The sequence below is a fragment of the Quercus suber genome, unplaced genomic scaffold (assembly GCF_002906115.3).
Source record: "Quercus suber isolate HL8 unplaced genomic scaffold, Cork oak 2.0 scaffold_164, whole genome shotgun sequence".
Lineage (NCBI taxonomy): Eukaryota > Viridiplantae > Streptophyta > Magnoliopsida > Fagales > Fagaceae > Quercus > Quercus suber.
This window is the reverse complement of record NW_027069625.1, coordinates 32,636-57,144: the sequence shown is the minus strand read 5'-3', so window position 1 is coordinate 57,144 and position 24,509 is coordinate 32,636. Positions and strand designations below refer to the sequence as shown.

The 24,509-nt window shown below is 36.9% G+C and overlaps 3 protein-coding genes across 4 annotated transcripts; all 3 read left to right on the top strand.

The window, feature by feature from the left end:
• Window positions 1–9,853: 9,853 nt before the first annotated feature.
• Window positions 9,854–12,991, top strand: LOC111996288 (ASI1-immunoprecipitated protein 1). 2 transcript variants are annotated; one of them, XM_024028249.2, is made up of 3 exons: window positions 9,854–10,012; window positions 11,975–12,442; window positions 12,563–12,991. In XM_024028249.2, the coding sequence occupies exons 2-3, from the start codon at window positions 11,993–11,995 to the stop codon at window positions 12,722–12,724; spliced, it is 612 nt and encodes a 203-aa protein (XP_023884017.1). In that variant the 5' UTR covers window positions 9,854–10,012; window positions 11,975–11,992; the 3' UTR covers window positions 12,725–12,991. The 2 variants fall into 2 exon arrangements, with proteins under 2 accessions (XP_023884017.1, XP_065633856.1); XM_065777784.1 differs by lacking the exon at window positions 9,854–10,012 and adding an exon at window positions 10,678–11,089.
• A 2,221-nt stretch (window positions 12,992–15,212) lies between these two features.
• On the top strand, window positions 15,213–16,543 carry LOC111996268 (tetrapyrrole-binding protein, chloroplastic). The gene has a single exon (XM_024028230.2). It carries the CDS (start codon window positions 15,466–15,468, stop codon window positions 16,270–16,272), a length of 807 nt encoding a protein of 268 aa, XP_023883998.1. The 5' UTR covers window positions 15,213–15,465; the 3' UTR covers window positions 16,273–16,543.
• Window positions 16,544–20,498: 3,955 nt separating this feature from the next.
• Window positions 20,499–24,024, top strand: LOC111996259 (pentatricopeptide repeat-containing protein At1g03560, mitochondrial). The gene is made up of 2 exons (XM_024028215.2): window positions 20,499–20,735; window positions 21,193–24,024. Exon 2 carries the CDS (start codon window positions 21,647–21,649, stop codon window positions 23,615–23,617), a length of 1,971 nt encoding a protein of 656 aa, XP_023883983.1. The 5' UTR covers window positions 20,499–20,735; window positions 21,193–21,646; the 3' UTR covers window positions 23,618–24,024.
• The last annotated feature ends 485 nt before the right edge of the window (window positions 24,025–24,509 follow it).

The window sequence follows — 24,509 nt, the reverse complement described above, 5'->3', positions numbered from 1 at the left end:
TTAAATCTCTACTACGGAGTGCTGATTACACAGGGAGAGTGGCTAAGTAGGGTACGATTTTAGGGACTTTTGACATCAAGTACATGCCACGCACTTCTATCAAGGGTCAGGTTCTTGCTGACCTGGTTGTTGAGTTTATTGAATCCTCGGAAGAAGAAAAGATAGAAGAGCAAAACATGGATGGAAAATCAGTTGGAATGATCTTCGTGCAAAAACTTGCCCCTTGAAAAGTTTATGTTGATGGGGCAGCAAATCATAAGGGATTTGGCGTGGGGCTAGTCTTGATATCACCAGAGGGCATTATGATTGAAAAATCTTTAAGATTGGGATTCTCGGCTACAAACAATGAAGTTGAATATGAAGCTCTGCTAGAAGGAATGATCATGGTACAAAAAATGGGTGGAAAAGCAGTTGAGTTGATCTTTGATTCAAGATTGGTCGTTGGCTAAGTCCACGGGGAGTTAGAAGCCAGAGATCCTAGAATGCAAGGGTACTTAAACCAAGTTAGACATTTACAGTCTAAATTTGAATCTTTCAATTTATTGCAAGTTCCTAGAAGTAAAAATACACATTCAGACTCTCTTACTACATTGGTAACCTCCTCGACATAAAATCTACTTCGGGTAATTCTCGTAGAAGATTTATGTAGACCTACCGAGGTAGGAGAGGCCGTGACCCATGTTCATCAAATAAGAGCGGCTCCTAGCTAGATTGACCCCATTGTACTATACCTTAAGGAAGATATTTTACCAGAAGATAAGTCCAAAACTGATAAGGTACGAAGAAAAGCTCCTCGGTTCTAGCTGTCCGAGGATCAGAAGTTGTATATGAAGTCTTTTTTTGGCCCGTATCTGCTTTGTGTACATCTGGAGGAAGTTGAGATCATTTTAGAAGAATTGCATGAAGGAATTTGCGGAAACCATACAGGGGGAAGGTCTTTATCACATAGGGCTCTTATGTAAGACTACTAGTGGCCGAAGATGCAAAAAGAAGCGGAGAACTATATAAAGAAATGCGACCAGTGTCAGAGGTTTGCCCTAAACATTAACCAACTTGGCAGAGTCCTTAATCGTCTTTCCAATCCTTGACCTTTCGCTCAGTGGGGCTTGGATATTATTGGTCCTTTCCTTAAGGCAGCAAGGAATAAGAGGTATTTACTGGCTAGCACAGACTACTTCACTAAATGGGCTGAGGCTGAACCATTGTCCAACATTAGGGACATGGATGCCAAATACTTTATTTGGAAAAACATAATAACGAGGTTCGGAATCCCTCGCACTTTCATTTCAGATAATGGTTTGCAGTTTGATAGCAAGGCATTTAGGAGATATTGTTGCGAGCTGGGCATAACAAATAGATATTCTACCCCGGCATATCCACAGGAGAATGGGCAGGCTGAAGCTGTCAATAAAGTCATAGTAAGTGGACTCAAGAAGAGACTGGATGATGCAAAGGGGACATGGGTCGAAGAGTTATCGGACCACGCCTCGTAGGTCCATAGGAGAGACGCCTTTTTCAATGACGTATAGGGTCAAGGCTATTATTCCTCTGGAAACTAGATTCCCCACTCTAAGAACAAGTTCTTTTACTCCGAGCAGTAACGATGAACTATTAAAAAGGAGTTTAGATATAGTTGAAGAACGAAGAGAAAATGTCATGGTTCAATTGACTTATTATCAACACAAACTCAAGCAATGGTATGACGCCAACGTAAAGCTAAGACCACTGGTAGTGGGGGATTTGGTCTTAAGAAAGGTTGTGAGAGCTGCCAAGAACCCAGCATGGAGAAAGCTAGGACCCAACTAGGAGGGCCCATATCGATCACATCAGTGGTTGGGATCGGCGCATATTATCTTGAAGATCTAAAAGAAAGAGTTGTACCTCGTCCCTAGAATGTAAATAATATTAGAAGATATTATTATTAATGCAAGTTTTTCTTCATCTTCTTTGGGTCTGCTATACTCCTCATCTCACATTTTTACCATCATTTTAAATATCAAATAGAACCTTGGTCATGCCTGGATCCTCGGACCACATACCTTGAAAAAATTGATATCTTTTAATTAATTCTTTAAGTGTTAAACAGAACCTAAGCTATGTCTGGCTCCTTGGACTATTTGCTTCGGGAAAATTAACACGTTATGACATCATTTTAAATATCAAACAAAACCTTGGTCATGCCTGACTCCTCGGACCACATACCTTGGAAAAATTGATATTTTTTAGGCTGCGTTTGGTTTGGCTTCAAACCATTTCCGAAAAAGCATTTCCGTAAAACTAGAGTGTTTGGTTGATTTGGAAAATTCAGTCAACTTCAAACCATTTTCCCTTTGACCGTAAAATAACCCAAAAATCCTGTAAAACAATTTCCATTCCTATTTTCACTTCAAATGACTTTCGAAAAGAGAGAGAAAGAGAGAGAGAGAGCTGTGATCACGCCTTCGACGTCGCCAGCGAACCCCGAGCTCCAGTCCGACGATCACACTGGTCTCGTCACTGGCGAACCCCGAGCACCGTGCCGATCGCACCACGCAGCTCGATCTCGCCTCCGCCGTACGTTCTCGCCTTCGACCCACCGATCTTCGACCTTCGACCCGCTCGATCTCTTTCTCTGTGTGATTTTGATTCCTGTGTGATTTTTATTTTTGTTGTTGTTGTGGTGGTGTGGCAGTGGTGTTGTTTTGGTGGTTGTGGCTTTTGATTGCCAGAGTTTGCTGCCGTGGGTTGAATTAGAGTTTGTTCTGTGGATTGAGATGTGGCTGTGATTTTGAAATTTTTTGTAATAAAATTTGTTTAGATGCTGAGAAAATAGCTGAGAAAATGTGAAAAAATTTGTAGGAAAATAGCATTTTCAGAATAGAACCAAACACATGAAAATATTTTCTACAACAATTTTCATAATACAACCAAACACTTAAAAATATTTTTCTTTTTCAGAAAATAGCATTTTTAGAAAATATCTATTTTCTAGAAAATATTTTACGAGAACCAAATACAGCCTTAATTAATTCTCTAAGTGTTAAACAGAACCGAAGCTATGTTTGGTTCCTCGAACCGTTTGCTGTGAGAAAATTAACACGTTATGACATCTATGAGATTTTCAGGCAGAGCCTTGGTCATGCTTGGTTCCTCGGACCACATACCTTGGGAAAAATAATATCTTTTAGTTGATCTTCTAAGTGTTAAATAGAAACTGAATCATATCAGGTTCCTCAGACCATAAACTCAGTATTAATTAAAACACTATGGCATATGTTGGAGTGTTGGACAGGCATTAGCCCAAGCATTAGAAAGAAGCAAACTTTAGATTCCCTCCTTGGGTCAAATGGTTTGTCATCATCCAATATAGATGTAAATCAAAGTTCATGAGAATCACTTAAGGCATTTTAGGGTGCCTTGGACTTAGCTGTTGTTTGATTAGCGTTTGAATATCTTACTTAATGTCAGAAAACTTGTAAAAATTTTGTAAATCCGAGGTATATATTGGCAATATTGTGAATTTACTAGTTTTAATCTACTCTGATTCTCAATTTGAAATATGTGAAAATTGTATTTTCCCTTATATAAACAATCACACATTTTTATGGCACATGGCTATGTTCAATCAATGAATAATCATAATAAAAATTGCATAAGTGAAGAAAATAACTCTTACAAGTTTGGGGAAATAAAATGTACATTCCATTAATAATAAAAAAGGGGGAATTACATTATAGATATTGCGATTACATTACAAAAATAAGGAGTCATCGTTTTAGCTTTATCTGAAGCCCAGCCTTAGAGGTCTTGTCAACTTGGTTAGCTGCTTCAACAGGAGTCACCTTCTCTTTATCCTTAGGATCTTCCTTAACAGGCATGGTGACTGAAGCTAAGACCATTTCAAAGCTTTGAGAAGCTGCCCCGCCTTGTGGAATTTCTATGTCTTTTTCCAAGGGCTTATCCACTTCAGAGGAGGTTTCCTTGGGGGCTTCAAATTCTCTTGCTTGCTCTTGCTGAGTAGGAAGAGGAGGATCTTGAGGCTGTGTCTCTCCTATAGGATCAGCAACTGTAGAGGTTGCTTCATCTTGGGTGGAAGGGAGGTCTGAGGCTCGAATAGCTGGGGGGTAGTATACTCTCTCTAGTTTTCTCAACTCAGAAGAAGCCTCAACCCTAGCTTGATTGAGGGGTTCATCCCAAGTCTGAGCACAGTAGGTTTGGCACACTACTGGGACCTCTGCCCTAAGGGTTTCCTCGGTCTCAGCTACCCCTAGGTCATAACCATGCTGTTCAGCCCCATCCACAGCCTTCTTAGCCTCTTTCCTTGCTTTTTTAGCCTCATCTTTGGCTTTCTCGGCCTGATCCAGATGCTTTTGGATTTTAGCTAACTTCTTCTCAAGGGCCGCCACTTGATTTTTAGAAGAAGCCAACTGTTCCTTGGCATCACACAAGAGTGGCCTTTGATCCTTGGCTTGCTTTTGCGCGCTCTCCAGAGTCAAGTCAGCACTCCTCCTTGCTCGCACTTCCTCTGTCAACTTTTTCCTTAAGTCCTTGTTGGATTGATTAGCGATATTGAATGAATTCACAGCTGCTATGATGGATCTCTCATCATTCAGCTACTGGTAGCAGGAATTGGTTATATCCTCAACCTTAAAAGTAGCTTGGATAGCCTAATAGAAAAGGGTGGTCACCTTTTAAAATTAAATAAAAAGAAGAAAAAAAAAGAGAAGAGAAAAGAACGGAATTGCATACCATGCCCAGATATCGTTTAAGGTTGAGGAAAACCTCTGGCCTCCTGATAGACTGCAGCTCGGCCATATCAGTTGGGAGTAGCAAAGCCTCTTCCAGAGCCGAGGCCACATGGCATCTAGTGCCTCCATGGAAGTCCCTGATGGATGCATCATCCATCAAGGGCTCACCATTGATCATCAGAGCTGGAAGCCAAGCTTGAGGCTCGAGTGGCTGACTGTTTCTTCTTTCTAAGACTCTTTGCCCTCCAGGTCTAGTTCTTTGCTGCTTTGCAGCACGTTGGGGCTCCTCTTCTGGCAAAGGGCGAGATCTCCCAACATCAATCACATCCTTACCTTTCTGCTCTCTTTTTCTCTTCGGATCAGAAGGTTCAAGCCTAGGTGGCAAAGATGGTTAAGGGGGAGGAAGAGGAAGTTTAGGAGGGGGAGGAGGAAGTTTAGGTTGAACTGACCCCCTAAGAGCGTCCTTCCCCGGTTGAGACTTTATTAGTTCCAGCAGACTTTTCTTGGATTTTCTTTGAATACCCATCTTGTCCAAAATGCTGCTATTTACTTCTTGTTGGTGGCCTAGGTCGGCTAGTACGCTCTCGGGGGACAAGGATCAGTTGAACACCTCAAATTCTTTTGGAGAGTCTGACAAATTTATAACTCCCTCCGTTTCTTCTTCTTCTTCTTCTTCTTCTTCTTCCTTAACAATGGGGTGAGACGAGGATGCTTCTATTGAAGGGATACCCATAAAAAGCGACTAGGTGATGGGTGTACCCTCTGGGAGTGGAACGCCTTTAGGAACGACAAATCCTTCATAGGCCACGCTAATACGTTGAAGACGAGGATCGTATGCTTTTATCACGCACTTCGAAGCTTGAAATGCGCGTGAAATAGGTTGGCATCCGAGGATGTTGCTCACAATTAGCCATCTGCTTCGTTCATAAACACCTCGGATCGTAGGATCTTGTTTAGACTCACTCTGTTGACTAGATTGAACAGAGGTATGGTAGAATTTATGTCTGCAAAATCATTAAAACAGAAGGAAAAATTGGTTAGAAACATAAATAGTGTGAAATAGAACGAAAATATAAGCTGAGGTGTACAGATTTATGACTAGACCCACACCTGGTGTTCCCTCTCTAGTCAGACAGGGTAGGCCGTCATGCCATTCCTCAGAAAAGATTAAAAAATCTTCCTTTAACCCCTTGTTTGATGTAGGGAGGCATTGGATTAGCCTTACTTCGGGATACCTTGACTTAAGGTAGTATCCCTGCCCCTTTAAATGGTGTAGATTATATACCCAATTGACATTATGGTGTGTCAATTCTAGGTTCATTCTCTCGTTCAGGGCTTCTATACTCCCTAATACTCTAAACATATTTGCGGCGCATTGTGTGGGGGATAATCTAAAGAACCTAAGGAAGTTCCTGGTAAGATTACCCATGAAGATGGTCATCCCTCCCTCTATGAAGGTGATCATTGGGATGACCACCTCTCCCTCTTTCCTATTGTCTGCCCATGCCCCTTGGGCAGCGTATCTAATGCCCACTGTTGGTGGGATCCTATACTCAGCCCTAAATCTCTCTATATCCTCCTCTAATTCAACTAGACGCTTGAACCTACCCATTTTCTAAGAAGTTGTGAAAAGAAATCAACAAGTTTGAAATGAAAAATGGAACCAAAAAGAAAAAAGGATGATGAAAAGAGAATATATGGAAAGAAACTAAGCTAAGAGGGTTCGAGGAAACTTACAGGTTTTGAAAAGAAGGTCCTCAGACAAGTTTTTTTTTTGTATTTGTAGACGAGCGAAGAAATGAGAGAAGGTGGCAGGTTCAATGTATGAGCTTTAGAATTGTATGATTGATGGAAGTAACGGAAGGAATTGATTTATGAAGCTATTTATTGTGACCCAGAAGTTACAAGCGGGAAAATTCCCACTCGTAACCCCAGGAAATTCTCCATCGTTGGATTGCATCATGCCGTTGGACGTAGGGAACAAAAGCGCCGTTAGAATTTAATGAAGGCGCGCTTTGGATGCCCAAGCGTTAGGGGTGTGCCTTGGGCTGTTAAAATGGGTAGTAGTACTAGCGGAGGACAAGACATTAGAAGTCCAACAAATACCCGAGAATATCAAAATCCTCATTTCTGCCCGAGATGCTAAAAGCAGAATTTTAAGGGGCTATTGTAGCGGTATTGGGCCTAGAGGTCCATTACTCATTTTGTATAATGGACCTAAGGCCCAAGCCGAGAACTAAAAGTATTCGAGAAGGGGGTATACGTTGTCAAAAGGGACCATATTAACAAACAAAGAAGTCAATTTAAATCATAACGACCTAAAGGGTTGGGCCGAGAATAAGTGCCACCTCGGCTAACCGAGGTCGTGGTCCGTAGAGATAGTCTGCTATCCAAAGAAACATTACAGAAATACTTAATTGATACAGATAAGCACTATGGAAGCTCAAGACATAGAAGGATCCTAAAATATCCAAGGAAAAAGTTGCCACCTCCGCATTAAATGCGTTGCAGCTAACTCCCTGACCGCATTAATGTGGAAGTGATACCTAAACAGTGGATTTCAGCCTTACAGCTACTACATGAAGACTTATGGGAGGTGCTGATGGGACAAGTATCAAGATCAACCATCTGGCATGCACGTGGAAGACAAGGATGAAAAGGAGAAGGAGTATAAAAGGAAAGAGAGGTAGCGAGAAAAGGGGGGGGGGCGGAATTCACAAGAAAAAGACTGTAACATCTTAAAGCAAAGCTTGTAATCAAATTTGAGAAGAATATATAAGAATAGACCACCTCAGATCTTGCCGAGGACAAGTTGTCTTTAGTACAAACCTTTTTTCTATTCAACATCTTAATACTTAGATCCCTTGTAGTGTCTGTTGGATTAACTAAGACTCAGTATTCAACCCATTCTCTACAAATTCATTGTTTTGGACTCTTTGGGCCTAAGTCCATCCACATAATGGGCTTGGAATCCAAATCTGGTCCTTACAAAAATCTAAAGAATTTACATAGGATTTTCACAATTTTAGTAAAGTAAATAGAAAATACACTAAATTTTCTAAAACTTAATGGACCAAAATAATTATAACTTTTAAGGGTCAAAAGTATAATTTAGTTTAGATTGTAATATAACTAGAAAGTGGCACGTGCTATTTAGTAGGTCTAATTGTTATTATTTAGAGACTAATCGAAATTCTCTAAGTCAATCAAATGTTGACGTGTGTCGATGTCTTAATTTGAAAATGACACATGCAGAATAATTTAGCATTGCCATCTATTACGTAAATTAAGAAATTTTGACAAATCAGATAATGTCATGTGTCACTTGAAAAACAATGTTTAAAAGTCCTCCAATTAAATCTCTTCAAGACTCCTATAAATAAAGGCACCCATCAACTCAAGGGAGGAGAGCAGAAGTTTTGAAACTCTATCAAAGTGAGCTACAAAGCCTAAAAGAACTTCAATGTTTCAAAATGTTACAAGATTCAAGTTCTACAGCCCAAAATAATGACTTCAACTAAATCTTCGAATATGAAAGACATTCATTTAAATCACCATTTTCAAATCTCAAATTTCTACTGAATCAAATTCCAAAAAAATCCATAAACTTCAAGAACTATAATCAATCAAAGATTTGTCAAATTCAAGCCTTACAACTCTATGGAACTTCCACAAAAAAAAATCTTCAATTATGAAGAACATTCAAAACACTCATGAATAACACAAAAGACACATGAAGAATGAAGAGTCTCTAACAAGCGCACAAATGTAAATTCATCGCAATTTCATTACAAAGATCTTTCGATTCACTTTCCAATCAAAGTGGAGGACATCTTGGGTTTGAATCAATACTACACTTGAACAATTTTTAATAACAGATTTTTTAGGAGATCCAATAAGAGGATTCTTCCTTTGTAATAAAATATAAATACAAAAAATTGTATCCACTTATCTATTAATACAAATTTACATTTGTGGAACATCTTCACTATACGAGGTAACTCGCTCAAATATGATGGTTGCGGCTAACTTGGTGGATATCCATAGTAAAATATTTAATTGTTGTTAGTTTAGATGAATGAAATTGTACCACCACACCTTTAAATTGTTATACCTCTCCAGACATTAATGATCCATTTGGATTAAGAGAGAGGAGGGGAGAGTTAGTTGGAAATTAGCCTAATATCCAGCCAATTAAGGTGTTTGCGGTGCGGTGCGGTTTTGGGTTATTTTTAGCACCAAACTTTGCGGTGCAATTTAGCTAAAAGCATGACTGCACTGTACCTTATTTTTGCGGTCATATGTGCAGTGTAGTGCGGTATGATGCGGTTTAGAGTTTAGCCAAAACCGTAACTGCACCGCACCTCATTTCTGCGATTACATGTGCGGTGCTATGTATAAGATGCGGTTTGAAGTTTATATATTTTTCAAATTTTGGGCATTTCCTACTCATCCCAAAACTAATTTTTTTCCCCTTTTTTTGGGCCAAGTTTTAAATTATTTAGCTAGTTTTTCTTTACTTTGGATTGGCTTTTCTAGTTAACACTTACTAGGGTTATCAAACTTTTTTTTATTTGAAAACTAGGGTTATTAAACTATTAATAATATATTTAATATTAAAAATAAATAAATATATTAATATATAGAGAGGGTGTGGTGCGGTTATGCCATTTTGCAGGCGGTTTTAGTGCAGTTTTTGTAGTTTATGCGGTTTAGTGAACACCTCTACAAATAATTCTATTATACTCTTTCTTGCTCTCTCTCTTTCCATCTCAATCCAAATAGGCCATAAGTGCTTGGGCTTTGGGAGAATTGTCAGAGTAACATATTAGTAAATTAGTATTTCTAACCACCTAAAAAACTGATAGAATTTTTTTGAAAAACATTGAGAAGGAATTAAAAAAAAAAAAAAAAACTTACGTGGGCACTTGAGCTAGCTTAATGAAAGAGTAGTTTTAGGACCACAAATTATTTTGTAATTTTTTTTGCTACAACCCTAACGTGGCAAACCGAGAGTGATTAACCATTCTTTGCATGTGCACCTATCATTTTTTATGCTCAAATCACACTATGCTGTCACAGTAACACAAGAAATTGTAAAAAAATTTGTGATTTCCTTTCCTTAATTAAATAATCCACTCCCGTTTTACCGGAAACAAAAATTGGCCTTTTTTTACTCCTCTCACTCGTCCTCTCTTTCTCTCACTCTCAAATAAATCCCTCAAGCTCGCTCTTGCACTCTGCCTCTCTCTCTCTCTCTCTCTCTCGTCTCCATCTCATCACAGGTAATCTCTCTCTCTCTCTCTCCATCTCTTTAGGGTAGTTTTAGGGTTTGATTTAGTTTAGGGGTTTGATTTTGATTTGATTTTTCTGTGATTGTGAATGTGAATAAGTGCTGATTTAGAGTTAGGGTTTGATTTTGATTTTGATTTTGATTTACGCATATATATTTATGTGAGATACTAAGATGTACCATGTGACTATATGCTATATGTTATGCAATTTTATAAAAAATGTAAGAAGCAGGGGATTAGTTTAGCTAGAAGATTTTGAAATCTGAATTTAGGAAGTGTAACAACCATGATGCTCTTCCTGGTAATAATAAAAAAAGTACGAGTCATTCTTAATGAAAACGTGCGGTTTCTTGTAGAGATTCGAGGAAATTCAGAGCAACAATGGCGGAATGAAATGGAGAACAGAGTAACTGAATTTACAAAGAGTAAATGCTCTTTATACAGAGCTGTACAATAAGCTTAGGCTTTTAGATCCAAAAAAAAAAAAAACCGTTCTAACAAACTAATAACAAATTCCCTAAAGTTTGGGATTAGTTATACTGAATTATGCACGTGATCAAGGTGCATTTTACAGGAAAAAAAAAGTATATATATCATCAAGAAAACTGGAATCGAAAGCTTGCAGAATGAAGAACAGGGAAGAAGATGAGGCTGGCTTGTCCACGCGCATTTATCAACACTGTGTCGTCAGCTTTAGTTAGTAAAACAATCATTTAAATGACGCCATTCAGCTTAAGCGAATGAATACCTATCAAAAAAAAAAAATGTCACCATTTACATTAACTCATACACAGCCGTTTTGTAGCTGAGCTGGAATATAGCTGTTAGAATCTTCTGTTCTTCTATCAGTTTCTTGGTCACGACCGGCTAAGGCTGATTTCCACTAGGATCTCATGAGGCTTGGGAACCACTAGACCAACCCTTGGGGTTTGAGTAAGAGAAAATTTAGACCCTTGTGGCAAACCTATCCTGATAATATTTGATTGACAAAAACCTTTGATGTTATTTGGAAACTATAAGCATCTGACTCTTGGATCATATTAGGTCCTGTCAATTAACTTATCTAAGGTAATGTATGATATATATAAATTTAGAACTAGTTAAACTTTGTTGGTTTGAGTGCAGGTTGCTTTTGAGAGCAAATATTTCATTTAGCCCATAGCTTTGTGTTGATTTGGTGGTTGTAAGTAGCTTTGTATGAAACTTCAAAATTTAATTATTAAAATGAGACAATGTGAACTACTAAGAGCCTTTTAGTTCAACTGGCACCTCCTGAGGTTTCTAATGGATATATATAGGGTTCAAATCCCCCCACCCCCAACTATTGATGTATAAAAAATGAGACAATGTGGACTACTTTAATTGTTATTGAATGTTTTTATATAGGTATCATTTCTGTTCTCATTTCTCATATGTTCTTTGAACGTGAAAATTGGGTTATATTTTGTTCCAAGTTACTTTAAGATGTGTAGGATTTCTATGTTACTTTAATATATGAGTGTACAATGCACTTTGCATGTTTTTATCTTACTTGTAGTTCACTGTACACCTAGTACACAATATCATCTCAACATCCAGGTATACATTGCCGGAAAAAGTCTGCAGTGATGTACTGTGAATACAAATTTGGATCTGGTCCAGCCCCAAAACTCTAATGAATAAAAAGCATAAAAGCTAAAACAAAATCTAGCACAAAATATGTAACAATAACATCAAGAATGAGGACAGTAAATTTTGTGGGCCTATGTTTATACCTTTGAATCAATTGCTGCAAAATTATGAAGCTTGATAATAGCAAAGATTGCTTGTTAATTCTTTTTACTGTGCTTCCTTGACTGTTGGGTTATGTTAATGTGAAATGGTTTATGATGTACTGATACATTACGTGTCAATATATGTAAATTGAAATTATAATTTGAACAATGTTTAACATTTTAAATTATGTTATTTTAGGATATTTTTCCCTTGGACATGGCATCCTTGTCAGCCCAAGCTGATTATGCTGCATTTGAAGAGAGGAGGAAACGGACAGTCTATCTTGATAACCTCTCACCACAAGTCACTGAACCTGTGGTGAAAACTGCTCTCAATCAATTTGGGAATGTTAAGAGCGTGCAATTTATTCCAAACTACATCGAACCAAGGAACATCCCGCAATGCGCATTGGTGGAGATGGAAAACACAAGGCAAGCTGAAGCTGTTTTGTCTGAGATCTTCCAATTTCCTTTTATGATATCTGGGATGCCAAGGCCGGTGAGGGCACGTCCTGCAGAAGTGGGGATGTTTGGTGATAAACCTAATATGCCTGGTAGAACGATACGGTGCCGTTGGTTGGATAAGAATAATCCTAATTTCAAAATTGCACAGAAAACGAAGGCTCTTATCTGGAAAAATGCTGCTGAATCTGCATTCTTACAGAAGGTAAGTTTTGGTGGTTTGATATTATTTATTCCATTTTGTTAAAGTTCTTTATTACATGATTTTTTTTGGAGTTGACTGTTTCTTCAATGTTGAACTTATTCAATGAGTTTCTTTTTGTAGCAAGTACTGCAAGAAGAAGAGAAACTTGCAAGGCAGCAGGATGAAACTTTGAAAGCAAATTACAAGAAGTTCGAGTTGATAGACAGCATCACTTTGAATGATAAAACTGGTCCTGCAGACAAGTTAGCGAAGCATTATAACCTGAAGATTGCACATGATTGAAGAGGTTCTTTGTAGATTAACATTGCATTGTGATTGAATGCCCCATTTGTGAATACGTCAAAGCAGGATGAGCATTGTTTTACAAACATAGACGTTGCTTAACTCAGTTCATATTACTAGAACCAAGGTTAGAGGACTGTGGTATACAATTTTAATCCCCAACTTTTGTAAAAGGCATTGCACATGCTAACTAGACAAATTGCTCTTTTAACTTTTGGTTATTATGTTATTCTCTCTCCCTCTCAGTTGATCTGAGGGGACTCTGAATGCGTGCATATTCTATTTGCCTATCTCATGATATTAGAAGCAATGTTTTATACTGAACCATTAAAAAGAACTGGAAAGGGAAGAAGTTTAAGGTTTTGAATCAAATACCGGTTTGGTAGGAGGTAGGTTCGTTTTAAGTTTGCACTTATGGTCATATAAATTTACACGTAATAGTTTAACGGGGATTCTTTTAATTTGGTTTAAAAGAATTTTTTTGAAATTGTTAATATTATTAAGAAAGTTGAAAACTAAATGGAACAAAACATATATTATTATGATCCACTTCATTTTAGTTCAAAATGGAAATCTTCACTTGGAGAATCATGTAACTAACTGTTAATGAATGCAACATGCATGATGTGGTGAATGGTCATTTTTAATTTAGAAAAATTCTATAACAAGCCACCTCATTGTGTACCATTTCATTTTAGATACAAATGAGGATGATTCAAATCAGTATTTTTCTTAGAGTTTTTTGAGTCTTTTGGCTAAATATTGTTAAATTTAAAACATATTTGCGTTATAAGTACTGTTACAAGTTATTTAGGAAAATGAGGAGAGAGATTGAATTTCGGCAACAGTACTGCTGAAATTCAAGAAAAAGTAGGAGAGAGAATGAGAAAAAGGGAGGAAAGAGAAAAACTTGAATTTCGGCAACAGTGTTGCCGTAATTCATTTGCTCAATTTTCCTCACCTGCTCGGATGTGTGAGTGTGAGAAGTGCAATGAGTGATTGCCAAAAAAAAAAAAAAAAAAAGTAATTGTGGCAATGGTATTGCCGAAAATGGTAGGGGGGAAAAAAGTGAATGCCAAAATTTGGGGAAGAATTAAAGAAAAATATAATGTGCTATGTACACAATATTTTTACAATATTTTCACAATAAATCATAGGTAACTAATTATTATTAGTTCAAATTTAAATTTAACATTGAGATTACTATTTTAATATAAGAATAACAATAAGTAACAACTTGATACTTAGAATTTGTTGTAAAAATGTTGTAAAAATTGTGTGCACTTAATTGAAAAAAAAAAAAAAAAACAAACAAACAAACAAACTTTTTTCCCAATTGTGGCAATGGCATTGCCGAAATTGTGGGAAAAATCCAAAATATCTTTACATCACAGCCCATTATAGCCCCCTAACCAGTCCTACACCTATAGCTCAGGTAAACAGAGCACTCTCATTTGGCAAGGGAAATTTGTCCTCTGCAAGGAGGTATTGTGAAAATATTGTAAAAATATTGTGTACATAGCGCATTATATTTTTCTTTAATTCTTCCCTAAATTTTGGCATTCACTTTTTTTTACCCCTACCATTTTCGACAATACCATTGCCACAATTACTTTTTTTTTTTTTTTTTGAGCACTCACTCATTACACTTCTCATATTTACACATCCGGGCAGGTGAGGAAAATTGGGCAGATGAATTACGGCAACATTGTTGCCGAAATTCAAGTTTTTCTCTTTCCTCCCTTTTTCTCATTTTCTCTCCTACTTTTTCTTGAATTTCGGCAACACTATTGCCGAAATTCAATCTCTCTCCTCATTCCCTAAATAACTTGTAACAGTACCTATAACGCAAATATATTTTAAATTTAGCAATATTTAGCCAAAAGACTCGAGTTTTTTTGCATGATATATTTTGTTTTAAAAACTATAAAATTATGAAAAGTTACATCTAAAAAATAGTATGATGAAAATAAACTGACCCTTTAAAATGAAGCAAATGCACAACTGCCGTCTCTTAGGCCCATGATTCTACCATAGAGGCCAATGATAGACAATAACCCCCCCCCCCCCCCCCAAACACATCTTATTCTAATATGAATATCTTTTTGTTTAATTGTTTCATCCTTGGGATCAATTATAACTTAATCGAATAAAATTTTAAAAATAACACAACTTCTTTATATGGGAGCATAAAAAAAAAAATAAAAACTCCTTTATCTTGTATAAACTACAAAATACCCAAAAAAAAAAAGAAAAGAGAGATTTTGTGTCCTATTTATTTTTTAAACCGTGCTTCTTTAACTTCACACTTATTTCAAAGATTATGATTATTTTCTTGTCTTCATTTTGGTTTATTTGTGGCAGTATGGTTGTAGTCGTGGTAGTGACTTTAGTGTGTTGTTTTTATTTGAGAGAGAGACAGGGATAGAGACCGAAAAAAATAGGGGATATTGCCTCACCCGCATATAGCCAATCAAAATCCTCCCCTGTATTTCCTTAGATGAGCTCTTGAAAAGCCTCTTTCACTCGTTTCTTATCTTGCATTGAAGCATTCAACCCAACCCCACATTCACTCACACACACACACACACACACACACACACACTCTTCCCCACATTACTCAAACCCAAGCCATCAAATTCCTCTTCCTCTACTCTCTCCTCCCACCCTTCTCTCTTCCTAATGCCCTCATAAACTCCCCACCACCACCCCCACCACCAATCTCTCTCTCTCTCAACTAAATGGCCACCAATTCTCTCCAATCCCTCCACCACCACCACCACCACAACCACACTTTCCTCAAACGCCATATCTCAGACACCACTTCTCCTCCTATCTTCCTTAAACCCCACACCACCACCACCACCACCACCACAAATACTTCTCTCTCTCACACTTTCTCTATTTCCTTCACCACCTTTTCTCTATCCCCCACCACTTCCTCCACACCCTCCACTTCTCAAGCCATCTCCTTTGACCTCCTTCAACAACACCTATCCACCCAAAACTTCAAACAAGCTGACGAAGAAACCAGGCGTCTCCTCATTGTCCTGGCTGGTGAGGCTGCACAAAAACGCGGCTATGTGTTCTTCTCTGAGGCCCAATTCATCCCAGAACCAGACCTTAATACCATTGATGAACTTTGGAGACAACACAGCAACAACAAGTTTGGATACAGTGTTCAGAAGAGAATCTATGAGAAAGCTGACAGAGACTTCACCAAGTTCTTCATCAAGGTTGGGTGGATGAAAAAGCTTGACACTGAGGTTGAGCAATATAACTACAGGGCTTTTCCTACGGAGTTCATTTGGGAGCTCAATGATGATACCCCAGAAGGTCATTTGCCATTAACTAATGCTTTGAGAGGAACACAATTGCTTAACAGCATTCTAACTCATCCGGCTTTTGAGACCATGGAAGAAGAAGATAAAGAAGAAGAAGGCAAGGTTGTTGAAGAAAGTAGTAGCAATAATGGGGGACTGAAGGGGTTAAGGGATGCCTCAAAACCTTTGAGCAACAGGGTTTTCAAACCAGACTACAGCTTTTGAGAGTATGAGAATTCTACAATGTGTGCATAGCCACTAATACCCCAGAAAATACCATTAATTTGGGTTTTTATATTTGTAATGAAAGTGGTTGATTGAATCATTGCTTAGTACTTTACCTTTTCTAATAGCATTTCCTTGTTTAAAAAACTGATGTGATACGGAAGAGTGTGCCTAATGGGAGAGAATGTGAGTAATTGTTGTTACATTGACTAATATAGTAATCTGTGGTGTTTGAAGGGTGGTGACAAAGCAAAAGGCTGCCCTTCTGTTCTTTTGCCTGTTGCTAGTTGTAGTGGTTGGTAAAACATTTTGATGGTCTGGTTGTTTGATGCTAAAACCGTGCTTCGAGATCACGTCTTGCCTTTGTTTTATTTGGTCTTTTTCTATTTGATTTTTTAATAATTTGATTAAAAAAAAAAAAGAAAAAAAAGAAGAAGAAGAGATTTTGAACCATAACCATAAATATATAAAAAAAGTATCAATTAAATAAATGAAAAAGTTAATGAATGCTTTAAGGGTATTTGTTAATGTTTTAACAGCCTTTTCAATTTCCGATAAAAGTGAAATAATAAATTTTTTTAAAATGGTTTATTAACCATTACCCTAATGGCACCCATTGACATCACCCTTAAATAAATTACAATTTACAAGATATGACTTTGTATTATAGAGTGGTGGGTTTGGAAATCCCACTACAAAAGGGATCTAACTTAGGCTTACTAGTGTAATGCAAATTCAAAGATAGTGGCCTTTTTGTCTCAACACTAAGTATGTGTTTGGATTGTGTCCACGTCCCTGCGTCTGTGTTTTGTTTTTTTTGGAGAAGCGTGTTTTTGTGGCTTTATGTCACACTAGTGGGTCCCGTGCACTGTTCATGGGACCCACAAACCTTTTTTTTCAGCGACTTTTTCATTAAAAATGGGTCCCATGACATTATTTATACATTTAAAATTATTTTGTTACAGTGTTTTCAGTTTTCAGCAAAATAAGTGGTATTCAAACGGACTCTAATTATTCTAACTACGTTCAGAATGATAAAGCAATATTTATATGTTCATGAATTAAACTTAGAAGTTAGGATACGTTTGGTACTTGGTGATTTCATAAAAATAATATGTATAGAACATCTCATTATAAAGTTGATGAAAATTTCATTCATCTTAATCATAAATTGGTGTGAGTTAGAACTGTAAAAAAAAAAAAAAAAATGAAGTTATTAATAAACAATTCAAAGTTTGTTTTGTTAAGTTGTTTGTTCGAAGTTTAAACTTTAAAATAAAATAAAATAAAAAATTGTAGAAAAAGTTTAAACTCATTTAACTAAATGAACCAATTTTGAACTCAGGTTTGAAACTTGATTAATTAACAAACCAAGCTTGAACAAAACTAAGTTCAGATCAATATGTTTATGAACATCAAAGATAACACTATCCGTTCTTAATTAACATGAGCAACTTTGAAGAAAACTTATCAAAAATACGTATTATTTATTTATTGTTTTCTAAATAATATTACTATGGAAGAGTAAATTGAATTAATTGAAAATCTTTTAGCATTAAGTTTTAGTGGCTTAGATGCAATAAGAAAGGTAGAAGCATAGGATTTTTAAATAAAAGTTATATCAAGTTAATTTATTTAATCAAGATAACAAAACTTGTTAATTTATAACGGTAGAGTGGAAAAATGAACAATTTATTATTTGACTTTTTATAAATTAGCAGTCATTTGAGATGGACAAAACTAGAAGTGTATTTTTTTTTTTTAAAGAGTTTCAGCCTATGGCGTCCACTCCTGATGATTGCTCTTTTATCATCAGACCAATACACCAATCAGTTTTTGGTATAGGCAGGGATTGAACCCTAGATCTCTTATACAACAATCAGAGACTTTACCAATTGAGTTAACTGGAACCCATAACTGGAAGTGTATTGAAATAAAAATAAAAAAAAAATAAAAAAGTGGCACGTATGTGTAATTGTGTATATATACTTATGTCGGTATGTGTATATATATACATTCGTGTTTTTTTCTCTATTATGTTTTTTTATTTATTTATAGAAAATTCTCTATTAATGCTTGTTGTACACGTAAAGTGCACTCTCTCTCTTCAAAAATGATAGATAATTTAATGAAGAAAAATGAAGATTATACATCGGAGGTAGCAAGTTGTAAATGGTAGTCAAGAGTCTTGTAACTTAACCAACACATTATTATGTGTTCAACTTAAACATTTAGAATTCAAATTCCCTCTCTTTTAACTGTTGAATTAAAAGAAATTAGAAATGATAAATAATATAATAATATCAGTTGCGAGCTAATAAGATAATCAATAAGAATTTAACAAAATTGTTAAATTCGATGGTGAAAAATAGTGTCTATAATAACATGAGAAGTACTATATTCACAACATTTTCATAATAAATCTTAGATGACAATTTGTTATTGGTTATAATCTAAGCCAATCACTAACATCACTTTTTTACCTACCTATAGCTACTTGTTTGTCACGGGACTAAGTTGTTGTTAAATTGTTACTTGTATTCATAAATTCAATGCTTTATACACCGGTGAGGATACATACAAATGTGTAATAGGCACTACCTAAATGGTAGGGAGACTCGTGTGAATGCACATTTATACACTTATATGAATACACACAAATGTGTAATAGACACTATCACACTTCCCCGATAGTATGAGAAGGGAAAAACTCATATTCCCATAACATGTTATATTTTTCCCAATGGTAGGGACACTTATGTGGTGTGTAACAAGTTTTCCCTTCCTGTACTAACATTGCGATTGCTCCGAAAGTCTAAGGCTATAAATGAGCCAAGCTTTACCGAGTAATGCGTGTTTGAGCTTGGCTCGTCTATAAAAATCAAATGCTAAAGTTTGGCACGAGCTTGAGATAAGCCCAAAAACAATGTTTGAACTCGAGCTCATGAGAATGTCAAAAAACTTGAGCTCGGCTTGGCTTGGCTTGATTAAATAGTCAAGCCAAGCTCAAGCTTAATATTAAACTCAAACTTGAGCTCAACTTAAGCTTTTTAGCTTGGGAACCAAAAAATTGCATTATCAAATGCTTATATCACCAAAATCAAGTAAACAATATATATATACACACACACACACTCATTTTATCATGCTTCTAATTCCACCCGTGATTAGAAATTGTTCGAATTACAACTTTACATAATTAAATCCATCCATTCATCATTCATTCTCTATAGCTTGAGTATAATTGTTTAAAATACAATTTTTACATCTACATTTGTCATCCATGCAACCTTAATCTTCACAAATCTAAATAAATTAACATTTCAAAACATATATGAATAAACAAGTTATAAATTAACTTTCCAAAACATGTGTGTAATGTCATAATAATGAGTTTATTTAGTAAATATATATCAAGCTATAAACGAGCCTAAGCTTGGCATGTTTTGTATCGAGCCCTATTGTTCACGAGTTTGTTCACGAATAATTTTTTCTTTGCTTGAGCTCGGCTTGTTTATCAAACAAGTTTAAAACTAAGGCTGAAGGTTGCCTCATTTATAAACAAACGAACATGAACGAGTTTTTTATTGAGCCAAGCCTAACTTGTTCATGAACGGCTTGGTTCATTTACAGCCTTATTACCAAAACCAATCGTGCTGAAAAGTCGGGGATATTTTCCCTCTATCATCATATATGGAAATTATATTGTTAGTAAGCAAGACTTTGAAACTATTAAGAAAATTAGCATCTCGAGTTCATGAGGCTCAAGTTCAGTGAAGAAACTCAAGCCTCACAGGCTCGAGTTCTGATTGCTGATATGGAGAACAAGAAGAAAGAAGAACCCATGGTCTGAAGAATTTGAAGAAGAAAGAAGAACCACAGGAAGAGAAAAACCCATGGGAAGAAGAAGCCACTGGAAGAGAAGAACCCATGGATGGAGGATGAAGAAGAACAAAGGAAGAAGTAGAACCTATGGAGGAAGAAGATGAACAGAGAATAGATTAGGTGAACCTAGTAACTCGAGTTTTAAATACTTGAGTTTCACATGGATTTACTGCAACTCGAGACTTAGAAACTCGAGTTCTATTTTTGATCTCGAGTTTTAGAGTCTAAAGATGCTAGTTTGCCATATAATTTTGTAAAGATGGCAACTAATTAAAATGTTTAAAAATAAAGGTAAATGCAAAAAAGAAAATTCCTGAAAAGTGAAATCTGAGCAGCTGACGTTGGAGTGAAGTGCCGATTTTAGTGCTAAGCTGGCTGGCCACGTGTGAAATTTTAAGTTTTCTCACGCATGAAATCGTCCATTTTTACTAATCTCTCTCTCTCTCTCTCATCACCCACCTCCCCATCAACACCGGCCGGCAGCGACCATTTCCGCCTCTTTTTTCTCTCTATAGCCATCTCCCACAACACACACCTTCACCTTCTCTTTCACTGCCGCCGCCACCACCCCCTTACGGGTAAGTATCCGAATTTCTGGAATTAGTTTGTGCTAGTTATTGGAAATGCATTGTAGGTGTCTGTTAAAATGCTTGTAAGACTATTTCATTAGTTTAACTTTATGCATACATGTTTTTATACACCTTTGTGTGTGCATAAGTATTGATCCGGTTTAGTAATTCTTTTGGGCTCTTTAAATTAATACTGACATGATTTTCTATGTTGGTGCTATTGTTTTATACACAAACTAATGTTAATCTAGGAAGCACAGACAATTCATTTACGATGCCCGAAAGAAATATCATGTCCCAATTCTTTTTGCCTAAATTTTTTGTTTGTCCTTCGAAGAGAAACATGATTGCAAATAAAACTATGACAAGCAATCTGTCTAAAGTTGTGTTATTCATTGCAGCACTTTTCATATCCTATCTAACCATTGCTTGTGTTTTCTTACTAATATTGTGATTCTTATTGCAGGGGAGTGCCCCATATTGAGGTTACCTTTTAGATTGATGCAAATGGTATCTTACAGATTCTATCACTATTGCCAATGACAAGGGGCATTTGAGTCAAGGAATAATTTGAAAGGATGGTGAAGGAGGTTGAAGTAGTATGCATTTTGGTCTTTTTTTTTTTGATAAATAAAACCATAAGGTAATGAAAGAAGCAACACGCTGTCTGTGGAAATCAAACCCACGATATGCAATTCGGTCATAAGGCAAGTTAATGAGAAAGTGGTTGAAGCTCAGTTGAAATTGGGGGTGAAGAACCAAATTATGAGTTGTAGAATGCTAAGAGCATATGAGGGTTCCAATTGTTTGTTTTCATTACTAGTTAGCTAAAATATTCATTACCAGTTGTTCTTCCTTCTTGAAAGCACCATTTCATTCCTTGAAGGTGAAAGCTAGCTCACTTAGAAACCACAACCCTGATGAGAAGAGGCCTCCTACAATCTCGTTGTCCTCTCTCTGTACCCCTTCTCCATCATCCTCCACCTCTACTTCTGTACAAAAATGGTGGGCCATCCCAAACCCCCTCAAAATTCTGTCCCACATCATCTTTTAACTCAAATCTTAGGTGGATCTTCACCACCACCACCACTTCTCTTCCTCCACCAGAATGGGTGGAACCCTTCAATGATGTTTCTGACATAGTCTCAACCCGCCAACATCTCAACCCATCTCCTTGGGTTGCTCAAATTCTCAATCTCCTTGATGGGTCTTTGGCCATGGAGGCAAACTTAGGCTCTTATTGCCACGACTTCATGATCAGGTTGTCCCCTAACTTTGTTTCATTTGTTTTGCAGTCTAATAAGCTTCATGAAAAGCCTGATATTGCTTTGCGGTTTTTTTCTTGGGCTGGTAAGCAAAAGAGTTATGCCCATAGTATTGAATGCTATGTGTCTTTGGTTGAGGTTTTGTCTATATGTGGTGAAGTAGATAGGATTCTGGGTGTTTTAAAGGAGTTTAAGGAAATGGGTTTTGTAATGACAGTGTCAGCGGCTAATTCTTTGATTAAGAGCTTAGGGAGTGTGGGAATGGTTGAGGAATTGTTGTGGGTGTGGCGTAGAATGAAGGAGAATGGAATTGAGCCAGGTTTGTATACGTATAATTTCCTGGTGAATGGGTTGGTGAATTCAATGTTTATTGAGTCGGCTGAACAGGTTCTTGAGGTAATGGAAGGAGGGAAAATAGGACCGGATGTTGTGACATATAATACAATGATTAAAGGGTATTGTAAGGTAGGGAAGAAGAACAAAGCAATGGAGAAGTTAAGGGATATGGAGGTGAGGAATGTGGAGCCTGATAAGATTACTTATATGACTTTGATGCAAGCGTGTTATTCGGATGGGGATTTTGACACTTGTTTGGGTCTTTATCATGAAATGGAAGAGAATGGGTTGGAAATTCCGTGTCATGCTTATAGTTTGGTGATTGGTGGGCTTTGTAAGGGTGGGAAGTGTGCAGAAGGATATGCTGTGTTTGAAAGTATGATTCAGAAGGGTTATAAAGCAAACGTGGCAATTTATACAGCCCTGATTGATTCCTATGCAAAAAGTGGGAACGTGGAACAGGCAATATGGCTTTTTCAAAAGATGAAGTATGATGGGTTCGAACCTGATGAGGTTACTTATGGGGTTATTGTCAATGGCTTGTGTAAGAGTGGGAGAGTAGAGGAAGCCATGGAGTATTTTGAGGTTTGTAGAGGTGATGGGGTGGTGGCTAATGCTATGTTTTATTCTAGTTTAATTGATGGTCTTGGAAAGGCTGGGAGAGTGGATGAAGCTGAAAGGCTATTTGAAGAAATGGTTGAGAAGGGATGCCCACGGGATTCATATTGCTACAATGCCCTTATTGATGCCCTAGCTAAGTCTGGGAAAGTTGATGAAGCATTATCACTCTTTAAGAGGATGGAAGAGGAAGGTTGTGATCAGACGGTTTATACATACACAATACTTATTGGTGGACTGTTCAATGAGCATAGAAATGAAGCGGCATTGAAGATGTGGGACATGATGATCGATAAAGGTATTACACCAACTGTAGCTTCTTTTAGGGCTCTTTCAATTGGCCTGTGTCTTTCAGGCAAGATAGCTAGGGCTTGCAAGATATTAGATGAGTTAGCTCCAATGGGAATTATCCCTGAGACAGCATTTGAGGATATGATCAATGTACTATGCAAAGCTGGCCGCATCAAGGAGGCCTGCAAGTTGGCTGATGGGATTGTTGATAGGGGTAGAGAAATACCAGGGAAAGTTCGTACAATTTTAATCACTGCCTTGCGAAAAGCAGGCAATGCAGACTTAGCCATGAAGTTGATGCATAGTAAAATTGGAATTGGTTATGATAGGATGGGAAGCATCAAAAGGCGAGTGAAGTTTCGGATTCTATTTGACAAATGAGCCATCAGTCAGACTTTTGGCCTTGTAATTTTAAGCAGCTTGCTTTGGCTATGCAACTGAAAATTGGCATCAAATTGTTTACCATGTAAAGATGCGGACCTGTTGCTGATGCTCCAGTCCATCCTCAAACTTTGTTCAATCAACAAATAAATTTTTTTTTTTTTTCCAAATGTTCAAGATGCTTAGCAAATTTTACGAATTGTCTGTCAATTTTATTGGCTCATTATGGTGTCAAACTCAACTGATCGATAGTCTTCAGCTGCTTGGTACTTCCATGTGGTTATGTTGAATGTAAGTCGTATCTTTGGGTCAGGAATTCAGCAAGCCAGGTACAGTTTCTTTCTTTATTTGATTGAGAACTTCAATAGTAAATAAACAGTCATTTCAAAATTGCATATTTAAGTGGTATTATTTCCTATTCTATCTCAGACCTAGACAGCAGGACTCTATCAAGACTTTTGGAAGTCATTTTGAGATTTCCAAGTACTGTAAAAAGTGGTGTTCACTAGTTGCTCCACTCTAGACCACTTAGAAAGACTGGCATTTTAAAACTTGCAACCTTGAAATTCTGGAGGGGGAAAAAGATATTAAAGTACTCAAATTTTGCACTTATTTTTGGTAGAGCAAGTCTTCTTTTTTAATCCTGAATAGAAAAGTAATGCTTCTTTACGCTAAAAAAAGAAAAAGAAAAGAAAAGATACTTGCACTTGCTACATGCTAAAGATGATGGTACACTGAATCTTTTCCGGTTGTGACCCGAAAACCACATATCTAAACATAAATTATCGTCTGACTCACTAGTGAGATAGGACGTTGCCAATGGATTCCATAGATACATGGAGAAATGAAAGAAAATAAATTCAAAGACCTCTTTGGTTTATTTTTATTTTTT